General features: G+C 45.8%; 1 protein-coding gene and 1 long non-coding RNA gene across 3 annotated transcripts; both read right to left on the bottom strand.

Moving 5' to 3' along the window:
- Positions 1-1,192: 1,192 nt before the first annotated feature.
- On the bottom strand, positions 1,193-23,071 carry LOC131508716 (uncharacterized). Of its 2 annotated transcripts, none has more exons than XR_009260118.1 (4): positions 22,624-23,071; positions 20,854-20,894; positions 20,550-20,757; positions 1,193-1,305 (listed from the first exon to the last, which is right to left on the bottom strand). It is a non-coding gene; the product is annotated as an uncharacterized LOC131508716 (long non-coding RNA). The 2 variants fall into 2 exon arrangements; XR_009260117.1 differs by having other exon boundaries at positions 22,671-23,071.
- LOC131508715 (heterogeneous nuclear ribonucleoprotein A1-like) lies at positions 17,956-18,983 on the bottom strand. Its single transcript, XM_058723768.1, has one exon. It carries the CDS (start codon positions 18,922-18,924, stop codon positions 17,971-17,973), a length of 954 nt encoding a protein of 317 aa, XP_058579751.1. The 5' UTR covers positions 18,925-18,983; the 3' UTR covers positions 17,956-17,970.
- Positions 23,072-23,247: the final 176 nt, after the last annotated feature.

Genomic DNA, 23,247 nt, shown 5'->3' with positions numbered 1-23,247 from the left:
GGGACTCATCTGGGTGCCTCAGGACAACTGTTCCTACAGGGAGGCCCCTCCCCAACCCCACTGGGCTCTACTAATAAGATTTTCTTCCTGGGGTGCCTGGCTGGCTCGGTTGGTAGAGCATGGGGCTCTTAATCTCAGGGTGATGAGTTCAAGCCCCACGTTGGGCATGGAGCCTACTAGATAGATAAATAGATAGACAGATAGGCAGATAGATGGATAGATTGTCCTTCTTCAGGCCCAGGAGGGTCGAGGTTCTGTTGTGCCTACTTTGGGGGCAGTTGTTACCTTATCTGCCCCTGGCCTCTGCAAGTTCCCTTCTGTTCTGGTTGTTGCAAAACAAACCTCATCAAACTTAGTGACAGAAAGTGATCACTTTGATGCGTGTCCTGGGTCCTGGGAGTCAGGAACTCAGACAAGGCAAAGAGAGGCAAGTAGTCTCTGCTCCTCAGCCAGGACGACTGGAAGGCTGGACGACTTGGCAGCCCAGTCATCTGGAATCATCTGGAAGCTTCCTTGCTCACATAAGGTCTAACAGCTGAGACTGGCTGTCAGCCAGAACTCCTACACATGGTCTCTTCATCTGGTCGCTCTGCGCAAGCTGGCTCGGGCTAGCTCCCAGGAGAGCACAGTACAAGTCCCCGGCATTTGAATGATCTTGCCTCGGAAGTCACACGGCGTTACCTGTTCCCCGCAGGCGGCTCTGCTCCTGAAGCCGGCTCTGGAAAGCGGATGTGGCTGTACTTGGGGCTGGAAGGGTCCACACGGCCCTTCCGACCCTCAGTCACTAGCTTCCCCACCGAGGCCCGGGAGGGTACAGCGAACTGGCAGAAGATCTCTGTGTGTGTGCCCTGCGGCTGCCAGGGAAGCTGGGACGATGAGTGTCTGGCATTTTCTGCTTCGAGAGTCGGGGGGATTTTTGCCCCATAAAAGGGGTTCCCTAGATGTATGAGTAAAAAACATATTAAGGTAGATGAAGAACTTTAGATGCTGAGGGGTTACTGAATCCAAGAGACGTCTGCTTGGTCCTGGGACCCAGAGAAAAGTCACTTCTGACGTGTCCCCGGAAACGATGTCGGAGTGTGCCCTCTCTGGGCTCCTTCAGCAGAATCTACAATTAAATGCAGTATACATTTCTCCCCTTTTTTGATGGGAATGGCATCTGCGATAAAATTTTAACTGCAATTTCAAAAACTGCTGTGGAACATTTTAATAAAGTGAGCGAGCAATTACAGACTCCAGAGTTTGGATGTATATAAAGGACACCTTCTTCTGTCATCTTTAAATTCAACTTAAAATCGGTGGAACCTGAAACAAAAGCGATAAAAGTGAGATAAGGTCTATGTAAATTATTCTGACATTGAGAAGCAAATTGTAACAAAACACTTTCAGATCACATAAAAAGCAATAATGGACCCAGGCAAAGGGATAAATTTTGAATAGAAGCTATGAATAGGTTTGGGGATTGTTTGATAATCCAGTTAATGAATCACATGAACACATACACTGGAAAAGGATGTAACTTCTTTGCTAATTTGACAAGAAATGCCGACATTGACAAAGATAAAACTCGTACAGCACCACTTCAAAGAGGCTGTCCATGACGCCCTGATTAATAACTGTCATTAATTCAAAGGGTTTTTTTTAGGTTTTTTTTTTTTTATTTTATTTTGTTTTTAACGTTTATTTATTTCTGAGAGACAGGGAATCAGCAGGGGAGGAACAGAGAGAGAGGGAGACACAGAATCCGAAGCAGGCTCCAGGCTCTGAGCCGTCAGCACAGAGCCCCACGCGGGGCTCGAATTCACGAGAGCTGTGAGATCATCACCTGAGCTGAAGTCGGACGCTTAATCGACTAAGCCACCCAGGTGCCCCAATATTTATTTTTGAGAAAGAGAGTGAGCGAGCAGGGGAGGGGGAGAGAGAGAGGGAGACACAGAATCCGAAGCAGGCTCCAGGCTCTGAGCTGTCAGCACAGGGCCAGAAGCAGGGCTGGAACTCACAGTGAGATCATGACCTGAGCTGAAGTCGGACGCTCAACCGACTGAGCCACCCAGGGGCCCCTAATTTGTTTGTTTGTTTGTTTGTTTGTTTATTATTTTTGAGAGAGAGAGAGAGAGAGAGAGAGAGGAGGGGAGGGGCAGAGGGAGGGAGAGACACAATCCCACATAGGCTCTGCACTGACAGAGCCCCGAAGTGGGGCTCAAACTCACAAACCATGAGATCATGACCTAAGCCAAGATCAAGAGTCGGACACTCAACCGACTGAACCACCCAGGTGCCCCAATTCAAAATTTTAATTTTAAGATTAATCCCTGAGCACCTCCTGGCTGACAGCAAGGAACCTGCTTGGGATTCTTTCTCTCTGTCTCTCTACTCCTCTCCCTACTTGTGGCCGTATTCTCTCTCTCTTTCTCTCTCTCTCTCTCTCAAATTAAATAAATAAGCATTAAAAAAATAACAACAACAACAAAACAGATTAGTCCCTGAGCAAAAAATAACTTGAAATGCACTGAAACCTTAAAACTCATATGTGAAACTTGATAGAGATTTCCTTGAATGTGGAAAAAAAAAATCCTTAAAATTTATAATAATTACTATCAGCAACGCACTGCAAAGTTGTATTGCTAAGGGTCCAATCAGGAGACAGAAACCGCACAGCAACTTGCACAAGGGAAGTTTAACATAAAGAATTAATTTTAATTAATTAATTAATTAATTTAATTAATTAATTTTAATTAATGGGGTTGGAGTAATAAGGGATTGGCTAGGAAGAAGTAAAGAGGGTTCTTGGGGCGCCTGGGTGGCTCAGTCAGTTAAGCGTCTGACTGCAGCTGGGGTCATGATCTCCTGGTTCCTGAGTTCCAGTCCCATATTGGGCTCTGTGCCGACAGCTTGGAGCCTGGAGCCTGCTTTGGATCTCTCTCTCTCTCTCTCTCTCTCTCTCTCTCTCTCTCTCTCCCTCTCTCAAAAATAAATAAATATTAAAAAGAAGAAGAAGAAGTAAAGAGGGTTCTTGAAGAACGCAGGCTGGGGAGACCCAGCGAGTGTCCATCACCCAGGGTGAGACGAAGCACCCACGAAGACGTCCCTCTGCAGGACTGAGATCCAGGCCTTGACTGGAGACAGCGTGGCTCGCTTCCCCGCAGAGAAGTCACTGAGGTGCCAGGTTGGCCGCACTTGCTGGAGATCCGCTGCCCGGGGTGCCAGAGGACCCTCCACAGGGAGGCGTCCTATCTCAGAACTCGCCCCAAAGCCACAGGAGAGGACGCCAGGGGACGCTGATCACGGGCTACAACCCCCACCCCCGCCACCAGGGGAAGCTGGCCCCCCCCGGGGACGCCAAGGGAAGCTCCTGGCTGCGGGGAAATTTTAGAGCTGGGCGCTGCACACACCACACAGGCTGTTGGAACGCAGACACCCAGACACTTCGGAAGCTGCTAGTCGCGGGAGGAGCCTCACGTGCTACGGGAACCAGGAGAGAAACCCTTCTCCTCCAGCGGCCCTCTAGCGCCCTCTCCTGACAAAGGTTAACACCCAACAGTTGGCGAACAAAATTTTTCCAGGACACCCCCCCCCCCCGCCCCCCGCCTCTAATTATCAGAAAGCGGACCGCGAAGGGGTGTCAGGAGCTGAAATGCAATCCAATTTCTCTGGTAAGAGTGTCTTCATTTGAAGAGTTAGCCAAAGGACTTCTAGCCAAAAACTGTTTAGAAAAAAATCTTCGAGAGGTGTAGATGGTTAATAAAGATGTTTTCGTTTTCTGGATTTTATGATGTCTTGTGGTATCTTTCAACTTTTAAAAATTTGTAATGTTAGGGAGGCCTGCGTGGCTCAGTCGGTTGAGCGTCCGACTTCGGCTCAGGTCATGATCTCACGGTTTGTGGGTTCGAGCCCGGCGATGGGCTCTGTGCTGACAGCTCAGAGCCTGGAGCCTGCTTCGGATTCTGTGTCTCCCTCTCTCACTGCCTCTCCCTTACTTGTGCTCTGTCTCTCTCTCTCAAAAATAAATAAAATGTAAAAAAAAAATTAAAAATTTGTAACATTATTTTTTTCATTCTGAGTAAGTACTTTCATTCCTAATATTGTATTTGTAATAATTGTCTTTTTTTTTTTTCATAAAGGGCCTTCCCAAGTTACATTAGTTTCAGGGCCCCCCAGACTGGATCTGCCCTTGCCCATGGGGAAAACTTCCAAGCTGTTTTTATAAGCGTTGCTCATCAAGACCCATGTCAGATCTCAGCTTCCTTTGAATACTTTAAACTGATAACTTGGCCTCTCGGTAAATTGCTATGGCGCTAAAGGGGGAAATGCTGGTTTTTCTATACTCTACATGCAACACTTCTGAAACCAGAGGTGTGGGTTGTCCACACCATGCAATTCTCCAGTTCTCTGCCACACCAAGCGGGTGTCCTACAGTTCAATCCAACGCGGGCCCTATCTCCCTGGATGGAGCATCACCTCCCACGGATGAAGGGCTCCGTCCCACAGGACTGTGCCCACCCTACTGCACGCACCAGCCCCACTCCAGGTTGCCACCTGTTTGAGACTGACTGGCTTTAAATCAGAGGTTCCTGGGGCGCCTGGGTGGCTCAGTCGGTTAAGCGTCCGACTTCGGCTCAGGTCACGATCTCGCGGTCCGCGGGTTCGAGCCCCACGTCGGGCTCTGGGCTGATGGCTCAGGGCCCGGAGCCTGCTCCGATTCTGTGTCTCCCTCTCTCTCTGCCCCTTCCCCGTTCATGCTCTGTCTCTCTCTGTCTCAAAAATAAATAAACGTTAAAAAAAAAAAAAATAAATAAAGAATAAAAAAATAAATCAGAGGTTCCTACCACCCTTTCCTCAGGTTGGATAACTTGGTAGGATGAGTGAGAGAAGTCAGGAAAAGAGTGTACTTACTAGATTACCAGTTTATTAAAAAGGGGTGAACTCAGAACAGCCAGATTGAAGAGATGGGTGGGGCTACAGGGAAGAGGAACTGGGCTTCCACGCCCTCTCCAGACAACTAAAGAAACTAACTCCCCAGCACCTCCACATGCTCAGTAACTCAGAGGCTCTATGAACCCCTTCAATTGGGTTGTTGTTATTGTTGTTAATGGAGGCCTCATGTCATAGGCTCCATTGATGAAAGCACTGGCCATTAGTGATTAACTCAACTTCCAGCCCCTCTCCCCTCCCTCCTGGAGGGTGTGTGTGTGTGTGTGTGTGTGTGCGTTATGTGTGGCTGAAGGGCCAACCTTCTAATCAGGAGGTTGGTTCCCTTGGCAACCAGACTCCATCCTGAGGTTCATCCTGGAACCCCCCCCAGGCCCAGCCATCTCCTTCACATACGAAAAAGCACTTGTCACTTCAGAGATTCCAAGGTTTTGGAAGGTGCCTACCAGGAAGTGGGGCAGAGACCAAATATATATTTCTTATTATGTCAAAGGCACTTTTTTATCTGTATGTTCATTGGGTACCTAGCCCACGCCACTGTCTATTTTTATTTAACTAAAATTTCTTTCTAGCTTCACACAAATGTGTCTCCTTTTCCTGGGATGTGCAGAGAATTCTCGATCTCCTTCACAGCAACGGTCACTTCCTACTTTGGATTGTAAACTCGTAGAGGGAAGAGGTCATTTTATTTATATATGTGAACTTGAACTTGTAGCAGCATTCAATAAATGTCAGTTGCATGAAGTAAGAGAGTCCTCTTGCCTCCTTTATTAGATTATAAGCTTCTTGAGGACAGGGCTAGGATTAAAGATGAGGGAACTCAGAGAGGTCATCCAGTCTAACCCCTGGGTACAGGGTGGGGAAATGAGGCCCGTAATAGGGCACATCCTTGAGACCCTGAGGGCAAGGCCACACGGTATCATCTTCAATTTCAGTGTTCTTTCTATCCTTCATGGTGTGTGTGTGTGTGTGTGTGTGTGTGTGTGAGTGAGATGGGGTAGGAGGGCAGAGATGGAGAGACAAGTGGAGCTAAAAACCCCCCGGGCCCCAGTGGCTGAGTCAGGCATCTGTCCTCCCCATTCTTGGCACAGGTAAGTGTGTCGGGAACAGAACCCCGAGAGTCTATTGTTTAAACAGGGGAGTGGGGGCACCTATTTGTCTCAGTCAACGGAGCATGTAACTCTTGATCTCAGGATTGAGTTCGAGTGCCACTTTGGGGGTAGAGATTACTTAAAAATAAAATCTTAAACAAAATAAAACATAAAAATGGGAGCGGTTAGGGACATGTAATCAAAATCTTCCAAAATTCATGACAATTTCAGTAGCAGGCTGGGGCCTGGGTCTTAGCGATAGTTCTTTTTTTTTTTTTTCAATTTTGTTTCACATTTTTATTTATTTTTGAGAGAAAGAGACGGAGACAGAACACGAACTCGGGAGGTGCAGAGAGAAAGGGAGACACAGAATCCGAAGGAGGCTCCGAGCTGTCAGCACAGAGCCAGATACGAGGCTCGAACTCACCAGCGGTGAGATCATGACCTGAGCCGAATCGAACACTTAACCACCTGAGCCACCCAGGCGCCCCCTAGCGATAGTTCTTAAAAGGGGGAATTAATGGGTGAAGAAGCAGAAACTTAGAGAAAAAAAACTTAATATTCTTCATTTTCTCTCAAATTGTTGTTCGGACTTACAGTTTCATGAACAGAGTATGAAGAGGTGTGTATTTCTCAGATGTGCCCACTCTTCTCAGCTTAGATATTATCAAACAAATGCCAGTCTAACAGCAAGCCAATCATTTCTTAACATGGTTAATTTGCGTTTCTTTAGTTACTGGGTGGGTTGAACATCTTTTTAAATGTTTGTGGGTCCTCTGAATACTTTTTGGGAAAATCCTGTGGTTGGTTGTTATTGTTGGTGCTTAATAACAATAATTCAATGGAGTACATTTTAAATGAAAAATGTTTAATGTTTAAAACTTTTTTTTTTTTCAACGTTTTTAATTTATTTTTGGGACAGAGAGAGACAGAGCTGAACGGGGGAGGGGAAGAGAGAGGGAGACACAGAATCAGAAACAGGCTCCAGGCTCCGAGCCATCAGCCCAGAGCCTGACGCGGGGCTCGAACTCACGGACCGCGAGATCGTGACCTGGCTGAAGTCGGACGCTTAACCGACTGCGCCACCCAGGCGCCCCGAAAAATGTTTAATGTTTATTTTGAGAGAGAGAGACAGGCAGACAGAGCATGAGCAGGGGAGGGGCAGATAGAGAGGGAGACACAGAATTTGAAGCAGGCTCCGGGCTCTGAGATGTCAGCACAGAGTCTGACATGGGGCTTGAACTCCCGAGCCTCGAGATCATGACCTGAGCTGAAGTTGGATGCTTGACCCACGGAGCCACCCAGGTGCCCCCTTCTTTAAATTTTTTAAAAGAGAGAAGTAGGGGCACCTGGGTGGCTCCATGGGTTAAGCATCCAACTTTGGCTCAGGTCATGATCTCAAAGGTCATGAGTTTGAGCCCCACATTGGGCTCTTGGCTGTTAGCACAGAGCCTGCTTGGATCCTCTGACCCCTCTCTCTCTGCCCCTCCCCCACTTGTGCTATCTCTCTCTCTCTCCCAAAATAAATAAACATTTAAAAAATTAATACATAAAACTAAATGAAGGAGAGAAGTAGAGGGTGGATTCTACTAGTGGATGGCCGCCTCCCAGTAGATCATGGAGAATCATGCTTACACATAGCAGGTACGCAATAAACACGTAGCAGATTAATGGACCATCATCAAGGATCCTGCTTGGTGAGATGTGAGGGGTACCATTCTGCCCTGCTTTTTCTCTCCCGATTTATGCCGGGCTTGGGTAGGGGAATGAAATCTCTTCCTGCTTTGGTGGGGAGGGGAGCCAAGGTGGAGATAGGACACAATGGCCCAACATGAACAGGTGTGCTAATCCTACCCGGCTCAAGTTTTGTAGCGATGATTCCAGAAAACACACCGGGAAGGGTTTGGCTTGTAGAACCTGGCCCTTTCAGCTCTTGCTAGATACTTCTCTTGAGCTGCGAGCCAACACAAATCTGAATCTCACCACGAGAGGGGGCCCTAAACTCAGGATGATTCTGAAGTTTGGTCAGGTGCTGTCTTCAAAGTTATCCCTCAGAAATTCTGATTTTCCACCTAAAATATTTCCTCACAAGTTTAAGTGGCTGCAAGAAATGCAACTGCCTGTCTAGCGTAGTTATACCTATTTTTAAAAACTCTTGGCTATATATTCAGTGATATGTAAATATCAGCAATTTGATATCCACAATTTATTTTTTTTTTCAACGTTTTTTATTTATTTTTGGGACAGAGAGAGACAGAGCATGAACGGGGGAGGGGCAGAGAGAGAGGGAGACACAGAATCGGAAACAGGCTCCAGGCTCCGAGCCATCAGCCCAGAGCCTGACGCGGGGCTCGAACTCACGGACCGCGAGATCGTGACCTGGCTGAAGTCGGTCGCTTAACCGACTGCGCCACCCAGGCGCCCCTGATATCCACAATTTAAAAAATACACAAAGTTTGGGGCACCTGGGTGGGTCAGTTCGTGAAGCATCTGACTTCAGCTCAGGTCATGATCTTGAGGTTCATGAGTTCGAGCCCCGCATCGGGCTCTGTGCTGAAAGCTCGGTGCCTGGAGCCTGCTTCAGATTCTGTGTTTTCCCCTCTCTCTGCCCCTCCCCCATTCTCACTCTGTCTCTCAAAAATAAGTAAATATTTTTTTTAAAAATTTTAAATACATAAAGTTCTCTTTTAACTATTCATTTTTCTTCATAAACTTGTCTTTCCATCACCTCCCTCCTCATCTAATTTTTTTCCTTAATTTTTCCAATAATGAAGAAATTCCCTCATCTAGTTTTATCCTAATAGAATATATGTTATTTAGGGAGTCTTCTTTTATGGATTGTCCCTATCATACTTCTCAGCAACAAAGATATAAATAAAAATATTTTAAAAATTTTATATCCTATGATCATGAGTCTCTAAGTACTGAGAAGTTTCTTCTGGTCAGAGTATCATTGTTATCATGTGTATTTCATTAAATCAACATAAATATGTTGCCAATTTGATAACTAATTGTTAAACAGAAAAAGTAATTTTTTAAAATGTTTATTTTTGAGAGAGAGAGAGAGAGAGACAGAGTGCAAGCGAGGGAGGGGCAGAGACAGAGAGGGAGACACAGAATCTGAAGCAGGCTCAGGCTCCGAGCCATCAGCACAGATGCCTGATGTGGGGCTCGAACCCACCAGCCACGAGATCATGACCTGAGCCAATGTCAAACACTTAACAGACTGAGCCACCTAGGCGCCCCTAAAAAGTCAATTGTTATTGGAAATGCCCCTCTTAATGAGGTGAATGAGGTCGTTTGTATTTTCCAATCTGCTGGAATAAGTCACATTGCTAACCAAATACACTCCTATTTCCACGGCTTGGAATGGATTTTGGGCTCTGCAGCCAACACTGGCATGAGAGTGACAGTGTGGAGACACTGATTAAAGCCTGGATGAAAGCCTCTGAGCAATGTCCCCTGCGCACGTGAATTCGGTTACATTGTCTACGTGTGAAAGCACACTAGGACAAAATTTTCAAGTGGCTAAAATAAAACTTGACTTGCTCCTTCATCCCTCGTCTAGGTAGTCCTCAATCTGCATAAATTACGTTAGTGTTTGCATCCATTTTTTTCTCACCCTTAACTGCCTTTAGCCAGGTGTGTACCTCTTTCTACCTGAACCATGGCAATGACGTCCAGACCCCTCTAGTCCTTCCTGCACATGGTGATCAGACTGGTCCTCCTTATGCCTCTTGTATCCTACCTCTCTTTTGCCAACAAAACAAAACAAACTGTCTTATCTCCTAGAATATGAAGTCTAGACTTCTGTGGCTGTCATTCAGGGCTCCCTGGGATGTCCATTTCTGCCCTCTTGAACGTCACAGCCCGTTCTCTTCCAGTATCCTCTCCCAGTCTGGTGGGCCTCCCTCACCATGATGATCTCACAAATTGCAGTTTCTTTGGACCAATGGGAAGTCCCTCTTGGTCAGGTCCTCTCCAGGAGAGTTGGTTCCTTCTGGTCTGCCCCTGTCTTCATGTAAGGGGAAGGGCATGAGACAAGGTATTTCTTTGCTCACGCGGTGTGCCAGAAATAGATTCATCCTGATACTTGTGGAGCAATCAGAGAATAGAGATTTCAAATAACGTTCCTAGGGAATTATTATATATTAAGAATGTTTACTAAGCATCTGCTGTGTTTACCACTGTACTAGGCACTGGTGACAGAAATAGAAATTTAAGATCCAGTCTGATGAGGGACCGTAAGGCAAGCTGAGGGCTAAGCTCAAGCTAGCACAACCCCCTCCCGCCTCTTGGGATCTGTGTGATATTCCTCAGGCTATCCAAGAACAAAGGAAAGGAAAGAAAACAAACGGTTAACTGACAGGGATCACAGGCCCGCAGGACCTGAGTCTTTACCTGTTTACAAATGTCTTAGTAAATTACAAGAAAAAGGCAATCTTATCAATAGCCTCATGTCCAGGAACTCCCCGCTGTCTCAATGTTAATGCGTTGCTAGAGGGAAAAACAACCTTAGCTTGACAATAGCTAAACCTCCAGTAATCTATGAGTCTTTAATAGCAAATGGAAACCACGTTAAGAAACTTCCTCTTAGGGGCGCCTGGGTGGCTCAGTCTGTTAAGCCTCTGATTTAGGCTCAGGCCATGATCTCATGGTTCGTGAGTTTGAGCACCACATTGGGCTCTGTGCTGATAGCTTGGAGCCTAGAGCCTTTCAGATTGTGTCTCATGTCTCCTTCTCTGTCCCTCCTCCACTTGTGCTCTGCCTCTCTCTCTCTCTCTTAAAAATAAACATTAAAAAATCAATTTTAAAAAGGAACTTCCTCTTCACTTTACCTCCCCTAACCCCATAGTATATAACCACTCTTCACAAGCCCAGTGCAGCTCTTTCTGCCCACGGGTCCTGTCCCTGTGCTCTAATAAAAGCACCTTTTTGCAAAGACGTCTTCTAGAATTTTCTTGGCCGTCAGCTCTGAACATTCATCACCCCAAACCTCATCATAGTCTATCTTCCCTCAAAGAGCTGATCATTTACTTGGGGAGACAAGAATTCCACACATTAACAGTGGCAAATAAAATAGTACAGAACCAAATGCAAAACGAACCTGTTATCATTTGTGATAAACTATTTTCCTATATTTTCACTTTAAAAATTTTAAAACAAAAGTAACACATACTTGTCAAAATGAAATGTTTTGAAGTATAAAGAGTAAAAGTGAAAGTCCCTATTCACTCCCTTCTCAATCCTTCTTGGTGAATACCCTTCTAGACTGTTCTCAATGGTCTTATAGATAAATATACATATGTAAATGCATATATACACATACACAGTATTTTGAATAGTGTCATCATAGACATATTGTTCTGCAACTTATTCTTTCAATTTTATACCTTCCCCTGTCCTACATATGTGCAAATCTACTCTGTTCTTTTTTTTTTTTTTAATTATTTTTTTCTTTTAGAGGCAGAGAGAGTGCACAAGCCAGGGAGAGAGAGAATCCCAAGCAGGTTTCACACTCAGTGGCAGAGCCCAATGTGGGGCTTGATCTCATGCCCCTGGGATCATGACCCGAGCTGAAACCAAGAGTGGGATGCTCAACTGATTGAGCCAGCCAGGCTCTCCACTACTCTGTTGTTTCTTTTCTTTCTTTTCTTTTCTTTTCTTTTCTTTCTTTCTTTCTTTCTTTCTTTCTTTCTTTCTTTCTTTCTTTCTTTCTTTCTTTCTTCTTCTTTTTTTTAATGTTTATTGATTTTTGAGAGAGAGAGAGACAGAGTGTGAGTGGGGGAGGGTCAGCGAGAGAGGGAGACACAGAATCCAAAGCAGGCTCCAGGCTCTGAGCCATCAGCACAGAGCCCGACGCGGGGCCCGACCCCAAACCTGAATCCATGAACCGTGGATCATGACCAGAGCTGAAGTCAGATGCCCAACCGACTGAGCCACCCAGGAGCCCCAACTCTGTTGTTTCTAATGGCTGCTATCGTGTTCCATAGCAAGAACATCCTATTTATTTCTCCTTGCCTTCTATTGATGAACATTTGGTTTAGTTTTAATTTTTCCTTATTAGAGTTACATTGTATTCAAAATCGTGCAAATTCATCCATATGTGTTCTGCAAAAAACAAAAACAAACACAGGAACAAGGAAGCAATAAAAACAATGAGTAAGCATTAGTCAAGAATGTAAACTCTGGAACCAGACTTCTTGGGTTCAAACCCTTATCTGCCACTTATTAGCTGTGTGATCTTGGGCAAGTTCCTTAACGTCTCTGAGCCTCACTTTCCTCATTTAGAAAATGGAGGTTATAACCGTGTTTATCTCATCTAATACGGTTCTAATCTCATCTATAAGGTTCTAATACGGATTAAAGGTTCTAATACGGATTAAAGGAGCTAATGTGTGCAAGATATTTAGAACAGTTCTTTCTTGGCACAGAGTGAGTGCTTAATAAAAGTTAACTATTATTCTATTATTATTATTGTTAAGATATACATAGTAGGGTGTGTCTGGCTGGCTCAGTCAGTAGAGAACACAACTCTCGATATCGGGGCTATTAAATTCAAGCCCCAAGTTGGGTGCAGAGATTACTGACAAACAATATCTTAAGAGAGAGAGAGAGAGAGAGAGAGAGAGAGAGAGAGAGAGAGAGAGAGAGAGAGATACAGAGTAGATGAGCTAGAGGAAAACTTATTAAATATAGCTACAAGTCACAAATAGTTTACCATTATTTTTTTTAATTTTTTAAAATGTTTTAATTTATTTTTGAGACAGAGAGAGACAGAGCATGAGCAGGGGAGGGACAGAGAGAGAGACACAGAATCCGAAGCAGGCTCCAGGCTCCAAGCTGTCAGCACAGAGCCCGATGCGGGGCTCGAACTCACAGACTGTGAGATCATGACCTGAGCTGAAGTCGGATGCCCAACCGACTGAGCCACCCAGGCGCCCCAGTTTACCATTATTTAAAAGTTATTCTGGCTAGGGGCGCCTGGGTGGCGCAGTCGGTTAAGCGTCCGACTTCAGCCAGGTCACGATCTCGCGGTCCGTGAGTTCGAGCCCCGCGTCAGGCTCTGGGCTGATGGCTCGGAGCCTGGAGCCTGTTTCCGATTCTGTGTCTCCCTCTCTCTCTGCCCCTCCCCCGTTCATGCTCTGTCTCTCTCTGTCCCAAAAGTAAATTAAAAAAAAAAAAAAAATTAAAAAAAAAATAAAAGTTATTCTGGCTAAAAGAAGGGAATGGGATGCATCTATATTATTCCATTTGCAGCTCAAGAGACACTGCGAAATATGGCAGAGAGTCCAAGTTAGGCCCTGTTCCCTTTGCTTATTTTATTTTTATTTTATTTTATTTTTTTTATCTTACACAACGTAAATTTATTAACAGAAAACAGTAATTTGAGGAGTGCTGTTCACGGACAGAGACAATGGCAACCTCCCTGCCTGCAGGTACTATCAGAGGGGATGTGGGTGACGTCCTCAATCTGCCCGATCTTCATTCCTGAGCGGACCAGGACTCACCTCTAGCCCCATGTCCAAGGTCTCGGTCCTGTATCCCGCTGTGGCCACATCCTGGGCAGCCAACATGGCAGCATACAGAGAGGCCTCATTTCCATTTCCTTGCCAGAAAGATTGGCGACACGGACAGAAGTGTCACTGAAGGACGCAAAGATGTGGCGGGCACCAAATATGTTTTCCCCTACGGCCCCCTGAGGTCCAAGGCTGAGGACCTGCTCTTCCTTCCTTTCCTTCCCCTTGCCAGGTGCCATTTCGGCCCATCTTTTCCAGACTCTGCCACTGGAAGAAGCCCCTGTCCTCTTTTCTTTTCGACTTAGCTTTTGAGCCAGGCAATAGTACGATTACAAACAATCCGAACGGTCCCTCTAAATCGTGAGACTTGCGACGTAACAAAACTTAAAGGCATTTTTGTGGATGTGCTTTCGTGGACCCAGAGACATTGGGCTAAGCCTGTCTAGCGCTTCGGGTCTCCCTGGTAACAGTGCTTATGAGGCCAGGCTTGCACCCACCAGTTCTGGGGAAGGGTGGCCCTTCCCCACAAGGCTGAAGCGGTTCTCTGGCAGAACGACCTGGAAAAGCAGGAACAGACTCTGTCACTAAAGGGGCAGTAAAGCTATCAGCACTTGGGGCCACTGCACATCCCTCCAGTCCAGCTTCTATGAGGTCTGGTGGTGTCACCAGGAGACCAGTGGTGATGATGAGGGAAACAAAGGCAAGAAATATGTGGTTTAAATTAAATTCCCTTACAGCCTGCAGCCCGCTAATAGACGCCAGAGACTTGTAGCGTGTAACACTCCCCAAGAAGTTTATGGCTGCCTTAATGCCTTAGTATTTACAGTTCCTCAAAAATTAAAAGCAACCTTATTTTGACAGTAGCTAAATCTTCAGGGTCCTTTGACACCTTGCTTTCAGCATCCAGAAATTCTTTGGAGACCTATGTTATCTATAACTCCCCTCCACAAACTCAAAATATACAATAAGTCTTTCCCACACCCGCAGCTGCTTTTTCTGCCCATGGGTCCTGTCCCTGTGCTTTAATAAAATCAGCTTTTTGCACCAAAATAAAAAAAAAAAAACAAACAAAAAAACAAGCGAACAAAAACCAAAAGAGTCTCTAGAATTCTTTCTTAGCGTTTGCTGACAAACTCCACATCAAATTCCATCAGTGTCATCCAGAGACCAGGGAGAGGCTGAAGTTTCCGTTGTTCTTATTCCCATATGAACCATGACAATAAATCCTCATATTTTGAGATTCCTGTGTGCGTCTGATCCTTGACCCCAACAGGTCTAACTCAGACATAAACAAACCGTTTTATAAACAAAAATATGTAAATAACCAGGAAGCAAGCATGGGAAGGCGTTCACTCCCCTGGTGAGCATAATGAACATCATAAGAACTATAAGATGCCTCCTTTCCCCTCCTCCTCATCTCGCCTCCTCTTTCCCCTGTTCTTCTTTCATTTTCCCTTGAAAAAGGGCAAATTTCAAAAACCATAATATCTAATTCTGTTGAAAAGGTAAAGCCATAAATTTATCAGTAAGTATAGGAAGTCTAGAATTTGTACCTTTTATGGAGTACTCTACAGGAATATCACTGAACAAAAGAAAACAAAACAAACAACTACTAACAACCACAACAGAACACCCTAAATATAGAAAAAGATTTACATCAGAGATGACCTTCACCATTATAAATAACGAATAATTAGAAACAACCTTGTGGCTAGTCTTCCCGAGTCAAGATCTATTTTTTTTTTTTTCTTTCTCTCTCATTGTAATGGAATCCTTCCCTGACGTACGTGGCGCAAGGCTATCCAGATGGAGTTCTACATTTCCCAGCCTCCTTTGCGCAGGTGCAACCATGTGACCAAGCACGGGGCCAATGGAGATGTAAGGCGGGAAGCATGTGACTTCTGATTGCAGCCCCCTTCACCTTTTCCCTTCTCTCTGCCTAGAATGTGGACGTAGTCATGAGCGACCAGGTACTCCGCAGAGGTGGGCAGGATCTTGCAGATGTCAGAGCAACGACATGGAGCGAGCCTGCGTCGCTGAGCCACGGAGCCACCGTATCCGCTCTGGGCTGTTAGACAAGCAAACAAAATTTCAATTTCTCTTGAGTCTGTTCCAGCTGGCAAGTCTGTATCCTGATACACATGCAAATGACCCACAATAGGAGATGATGGGCTGACCTGTTGTATTTCTACTTGCTGAGATATTAGGTAGCTGTTGAAATTATATTTATGAAGGTATGAAATAATAATTAAAACTCTTAAACTATATTAATTTTTATTATTTTTTTTTAATGTTTATTTGTTTTTGAGACAGAGAGAAACAGAGTATGAACGGGGAGGGTCAGCGAGAGAGGGAGACACAGAATCGGAAACAGGCTCCAGGCTCTGAGCCGTCAGCACAGAGCCTGACGCGGGGCTCGAACTCACAAACCGCGAGATCATGACCTGAGCTGAAGTTGGACGCTTAACTGACTGAGCCACCCAGGCACCCTAAGCCATATTAATTTTTAAAAGTACGGTTAAGGGGCGCCTGGGTGGCGCAGTCGGTTAAGCGTCCGACTTCAGCCAGGTCACGATCTCGCGGTCCGTGAGTTCGAGCCCCGCGTCAGGCTCTGGGCTGATGGCTCGGAGCCTGGAGCCTGTTTCCGATTCTGTGTCTCCCTCTCTCTCTGCCCCTCCCCCGTTCATGCTCTGTCTCTCTCTGTCCCAAAAATAAATAAAAAACGTTGAAAAAAAAAATTAAAAAAATAAAATAAAATAAAAAAAAAATAAAAGTACGGTTAAAAATTGCATACGTGGAGGGGCGCCTGGGTGGCTCAGTCGGTTGGGCGTCCGACTTCGGCTCAGGTCACGATCTCACGGTCCGTGAGTTCGAGCCCTGCGTCGGGCTCTGGGCTGATGGCTCAGAGCCTGGAGCCTGCTTCCGATTCTGTGTCTCCCTCTCTCTCTGCCCCTCCCCCGTTCATGCTGTGTCTCTCTCTGTCTCAAAAATAAATAAAACATTAAAAAAATTTTTTTTTAAAAATTGCATACGTGGATTCTTAATATATTGAGGAAAGGCTCTTATTAAGAAACAGATACTGGGGCGCCTGGGTGGCTCAGTCTGTTAAGCCTCTGACTTGGACTCAGGTCATGATCTTGCAGTTCACGAGTTTGGGCCCACGTCAGGCTCTGTGCTGAGGGCTTGGAGCCTGGAGCCTGCTTAGGATTCTGTGTCTCCCTCTCTCTCTCTCTGTCCCTCCTCCACTCGTACTCGGTCTCTCTCTCTCTCTCTCTCTCTCTCTCAAAAATCAATAAAACATTAAAAAAAGTTACAAAAATAAATAAATAAACATTGAAAAAAGTTAAGAAAAAAGAAAAAGATACTGGAAATATTTACACTGAAATGTCAACAATGGTTATAGTGTAGGTAATGAAACATCAGGAGATTTATATTTATTCTTCCCTCACTTTATGATTTAAAATTTTCTAATAAGAGAAAAATAAGAAAAATTTGTTAAGTGGTACTCCTAAACTATTCAGCCAGTCTTCTCTTCTCCCGGGACTGGCTGCCCCCAGGCTTGGCTTTTTGTGCAGGTAACATAGGCATCAGCAAGTGGAACAGGGAAGGAGGAGAAGGGCTCCTCTCTTCCGGCTCCCCCCACAGGCTCCCTTGCAAGATTATTCCTGATGACAGCAATTCCATTACTAACATCTCTTCACTATTAACCTCTATGGCGGCTATCCAATCCCTCCTTTGGGGGTAACACACTAAGTATCTGACGCATTAGGATGAATCACTTAGGCTGGAGCAGATTCGTAATTCGTGCCTGTGAGGAGGTGGGCATGGGTGGAGGGGTGGAGGTAGGAGGGCAAAGAAGGGGTGGGTAGGGAACAGCAAAAGGTAGTATCATCAACCTAAAGCTTTGCCTAAATGAGTCATTGAGCCAGATGCTGCTGTCTACTCAACGTCCACTCTCCTCTTCTTCCTGATGACCAATTTTTTTTTTTTTTTTTGAGGGGTGAGGAATGATTCCCCAACATGCCTTGCAGGTAGTGGCTATTTTTTTCTAGTCGAATGACTCTCTGTTTTTTTTTTTTTTTTTTTTTTTTTTAAAGACACATTTATTCAGCGTCATGATCAGACTATTACATTTAGCAATCAACAGCATGGGTGCAAAAAAAAAAAATCTACATTAAAACCCTTTGCTGGAATGCTTTACACTTTCCACAGAGCAGAAACTAAAATAACCTGTTATACAATTAGTCACAAATACAGTCCTCGAGTTTTTTGCCCATACACATGAGTATTGTCTAAAACGTGTCTTCTTTGTAGCAGCTAGGCCCTGCCACCACTGTGCTTGGCTGAGTTCACAAATCTGTTGCAACCTGTAGCTTCCCTGTCACTTCTCTGGCTCGCCTCTCCTGCTAAGCTTTGTTTCCTGGCAGTAATTAAAACCTTCTGCCACTGCCATAGCTACTGGAACCGCCACAGCCACCTTGGTTTCGTGGTTTGGCAAAGTATTGGCCTCCACCGCCATAGGGGCCAGAGCTTCTGCCTCCAAAATGTCCTCCTTTCGTGGGTCCAAAATTTGAAGATTGATTGCTGTAATTGCCAAAATCATTATAGCTTCCATCACCTCCAAAGTTGCCTCCGTCGTTACCAAATGCGTTATAGCCACCCCCACTGCCACCATGTCCCCCGCCACCTCGACTGCCGCCAAAGCCACCTCGCCCACTGAAGTTTCCTCCGCGGCCAAAGTTGTCATTCCCACCAAAACCACCTCCGCGACCACCACCGAAGTTCCCAGAACCACTTCGACCTCTTTGGCTGGAAGAAGCACTAGCCATCTCTTGCTTAGATAAAGCTTTCCTTACTTCACAGTTGCGGCCGTTCACAGTATGGTATTTTTGAATGACAATCTTGTCTACAGAGTCATGGTCGTCAAAGGTCACAAAAGCAAAGCCTCTCTTTTTGCCACTGCCTCGGTCAGTCATGATTTCAATCACTTCAATTTTCCCATACTGTTCAAAATAATCTCTTAGATGATGTTCTTCAGTGTCTTCTTTAATGCCACCGACAAAAATCTTTTTCACAGTTAAGTGGGCACCAGGTCTTTGAGAATCTTCTCTCGAGACAGCCCTCTTTGGTTCCACAACTCTTCCACCCACCTTGTGTGGCCTTGCATTCATGGCTGCATCCACCTCTTCCACAGTGGCATAGGTGACAAACCCAAAGCCTCTGGAGCGCTTGGTGTTTGGATCTCTCATTACCACACAGTCCGTAAGCGTTCCCCATTGCTCAAAATGGCTCCTCAGACTCTCATCGGTTGTTTCAAAGCTCAAACCTCCAATGAAAAGCTTCCGCAGCTGTTCAGGCTCTTTGGGAGACTCTGACTTAGACATGACGGCGGTGGGAGGGGAGACTTTCACGATGCTTACTCGGCGGCGTCCACGGGCAGAAAGGTGACTCTCTGTTTTAAAAAAGTTTTTTTTGGTGTTTATTCAATTTTGGAAAGACAGAGAGAGACAGAGCACAAGCAGGGGTGGGCTGGGGGGGCGGGGAGACACAGAATCCGAAGCAGGCTCCAGGCTCTGAGCTGCTAGCACAGAGCCCAACGCGTGACTTGAACTCACGAACCGTGAGATCATGACCTGAGCTGAAGTTGGACACTCAACCGACTGAGCCACCCAGGCGCCCCGACTTTCTGTTTTTAAAAAGTTTCCATGTTTATTGTATTTTGGGGTTGGGGAAGGGCAGAATAAGAGGGAGACACAGAATCCAAAGCAGGCTCTAGGCTCCGAGCTGTCAGCACAGAGCCCGATGTGGGGCTCAATCCCACAAACCATGAGATCATGACCTGAGCCGAAGTCGGCCGCTTAACCGGCAGAGCCACCCAGGCGCTCCAAGTCTAGTGACTTTCTAGTGACATTCTTTTCCAGTCTAGCCAGAAATGGAAGGGGTGGGGCTTCTGGAAAAGTTATTGTTTTCCCACTAAAAGCAGACTTAGCTGACACACGCTTTTCATTCTTTGCGCTCCCCCTTCTCCTTGTCTGGACCACAGACACAGTGTCTGGAGGTGCGGCCGCCATCTTCTTCCAGGGCATAAAAAGTGTTACAAGGTAAGTTTCAGGATAAAAGTAAAATCACGATTCCCACGCAGAGAGACACAAATGAGCACGTGTTCAAGATTTTGTCGAACTCGACAACAAAACAGGGAACAAGGCAGATGTTATAACCAGCTCAAAAGAGGAGCCAAGAAGCACACACTCCTATGAAATAAAGGAAGGTGAAGGTGAATGGGACGTAGAGGTGAAACTGGTCCCCCGCAGGGTGGGAGGTGAGACAGTGCAACTTCTACCTGAAAGGGTAGAATTTGCTTCGTTACAGACAAGAAGTTCGCGATGCTATTCGTGACCTTCGATTACAGCTGGGAAGGAGCGGCATGGAATCAGTCTTATCAGCTGGAAGACTGTGCCACGGGTAGTGCAGTCTTCCATCAGAGTGCACGTTTTTCCTCCAGTGACATCAGCTCTGGACTACAGACCTCTGGACTCCTTTTTTTTTTTTTAATGTTTATTTATTTTTTGAGAGAGGGAGAGACAGAGCACGAGCGAGGGAGAGGCAGAGAGAGAGGGAGACAGAGGACCCAAAGCAGGCTCCAGGCTCTGAGCTCAGAGCCCGACGCGGCGCTTGAACCCACGAACCACAAGATCGTGCCCTGAGCCGAAGTCAGACGCTCAACCGACTGAGCCACCCAGACGCCCCTAGACCCCTTCTAAGCGAGAAAAACAAAACCCTATTTGCTTAAGTGACAGTTAGTTTCTGCTAAATGCACCTGGCCACAATGCTGACAGATTCAGCCGAATTTAACACAATTCAGTTATTAGGAAAATGCCAAGAATCCTAATCCTTGGGAAACTACAGGTGATATGAAATAACCGCAGCAAGGTAGAGGGATGACAAGGACAGTCTTTTCAGATGTAACGGTATTTCTGAGGGCTTTCTCTGAGGCGAATAACAAAGATACCTGGTTTTGCCTTTCTTTCTTATTTCGCCAGTAGTCCATCAACAGACGGGAGTGTCCGCTCTCGGGTGCGATGGAGCCGCTTGCAGGCAGATCAAGGTTCCCACTCACAACAACTGGAAAAGCCAGATGGAAGCGTCAGACGTCACCCCAGATCGTCAGCTGACTTCAGAAACAAGCCGGAAGATAATGGAAGGGCATCTTTAACGTGCTGAAAGAAAACACACCCGTCGGATTAAAACTTCCCCAAAGTTTTAGACAATAGGCTTTATTTAGAAAACAGGATGGTAGAGAGGTCTGATTTTACCTTTTTAACTGCCATGCATCCTATCGATTTGTAATGATTTTCTGGAATCAAGTAAAAAAAAAAAAAAAAAAAAGGTAGTTTAGCATTCCGTGGAAGTGTCTCAAACCATAAGCCTACAGCAATGACTACCTACTCTCCGGTCTCCGTGTTTGCTTTTAGTTTTCATTCATCCTTGGACTTAAAATCACAAAACTAATATTGTAGATCAAGTTCTCTTTGACGTTAATAATAGGTTAAACGACAAAACACAGATTGTTGTGAACTTAGTTCAATAGTATAACTACCATGGTCGGCTTTATTCATCACCTCTGCCTTTCCTCCTTTATCTTTTCAGAGCTGGAACATCACCTACCCACCTCTTGGGATGATCAGAGGTACCTGGGTTAAACATTTGGGAGCAGAACATGCTAGAAATTCGAAACCAGGATGCAGAACTTGTGGACTACATGCTTTCAGAATGATTCTACCTGAGTCGGGTGGGCCACCAAACCCCTTCTGGCAGTGACTGAGACCCAGCCTCCACGTTTCACAGGGAATCAGAGTAACTCTCCTATTTTACATTTTCAAAATTTCTTTCAGTTTCTCTCATCTTCCAGGGGGATTGAAATGATGTATTTTCAATCAGGTGGGAACAAAATCTCCCTCCCCACCTGCTTGGTTTCTTTGTCCTTCTATGTCTCCCTCCCCACCTGCTTGGTTTCTTTGTCCTTCTATGTTTTTCTCATCCAGCTAGGATGCTAAATAAAATGACCACGTCTCCAAATAAGATGATCAGTAATTAAAAACCTACCAGACAGAAAGTGTGAGTCATCATTCAAATTCCCTGAAAATTCCTATTTATAACCACTTCCTTCAAATTCTCATTTATAAATAGAAAAATCAAGAATGAAGTGGTTTTCTTTCTTTTTTTTTTTAACGTTTACATGAAATTTCACTGTCCTATTAAGGATGTTTGAGGGTTTTCTGATTCCACTCCAGCAAAAGTAAAATCACTTATGCAGAAGTTGCTTGATTCCTTGTTACTATGAAACCCATGGCAACAAAAATACAAACACAAATTAGGAAGAATTCGTCATCCTACGAAATTGCAGTTGAAGCCACTAAATGTCAGCGTTAGGAATAACAGAAAGGAGGTAGGGTAATAAAATACAACAAGAATGATGCAAGTTGAATTACTGGGTAAAAGGGAATATGCGTTTCGATTTTGATAGACGGTGCCACATTGCCCTTGCAGGTACGAAACAGGGTACCTATTTCAACACAGTCTTGCCATCACAGGCTATCACGTTATTCTCCAGTCTGATAGGCACAAGGTGGTTTCTTGGTGTAGTTTTATATTTATCTCATTGTGAGCGAGGTTAAGTAATGTGTCATACGTTTATGGGCCACTTGTATTTCCTCTTCAGGGAACCATACTGTCAGAGCCTTTGCTCAGTTTTCTATTTTGGTCCTTTTCCTATTGAATTCTAAGAGCTCTTTATATACCAAAGAGATTTGTCTTTGGAAGCTCTCAAGCCGCACGCCATCACAATGCTAGAGCAAGTCCAAGGATGGTTTTGGGATTCGGACAGGAAGGGCCAAGGGCCTCAACCGAGAAAACTTTCTGCCGTCTGAGATTTACTCCTTCTATGGTTCATTTCCGGGTTCTCCTATCAAAGGCTCATCTACCCATCGCTCAACGCTCTGTCAGAGCCTGTGCTCAACCCCACGTTCCCAGAACATTTCACAAGTTGCCGTTAATTTTTATGCACACTTGTCTTATTTTCTCACCTAGACATGAGGACGGAACCCAGACCATAAACTTTATTTGTATTTACCACATTGCTGGGCAGAGAGCGGCTCTCCATCGACCATTGAGGTTGCTAGTGCGATGGATACCTGGTTAGCAGGGCCAGGGTCGCGGGAAGCGCCAGGGCAACCAGCCGGTAAGTTTCAGGTGAAGCAACCTAAATGTCACCCTGGGCGGAGGCCCGACGGAGACAGGGAAGAAAACCCTGGCGTTTAGGGGGACAACCTGTTTAGTCCGGCCTAGACCGAGGGGGAAAGGGTACTCCCTGCCAGGTCCGCTGGTCTTTTTCAAGGCTTTAGGTGAAATGAAGCCAGGCGCAATTTCCTCTGAAGTCGAGCAAACGGGGCCGAGCCTGCGGCAGGGCCGAGACACCACTTCCACCCGGACGGAAACGGCCCCGAGACTCCAACGCCCGGGCCTAGGGTCCTCCCATAGGCCCCGCCCCCTCACCCGCCACCCTGCCCCGCCCACGCCCTCCCCTCAGCCCCGCCCCGCCCTCTCCCTGCCCCACCCACCCCGCCCACCCCGTACACGCCTTAGCCCCGCCCACAAGCAATACCGGTCCCGCCCCTGTTGGCTCCGCCCACACGGACCCGTCCGCTAAC

This window comes from Neofelis nebulosa, chromosome 4 (assembly GCF_028018385.1).
Source record: "Neofelis nebulosa isolate mNeoNeb1 chromosome 4, mNeoNeb1.pri, whole genome shotgun sequence".
Taxonomy (NCBI): domain Eukaryota; kingdom Metazoa; phylum Chordata; class Mammalia; order Carnivora; family Felidae; genus Neofelis; species Neofelis nebulosa.
This window is presented reverse-complemented; position numbering and strand designations above follow the sequence as displayed.

Coding starts and splice junctions, on each gene's coding strand:
- LOC131508715 (XM_058723768.1), bottom strand. CDS start 18,924: ATGTCTAAGTCAGAGTCTCCCAAAGAGCCTGAACAGCTGCGGAAGCTT.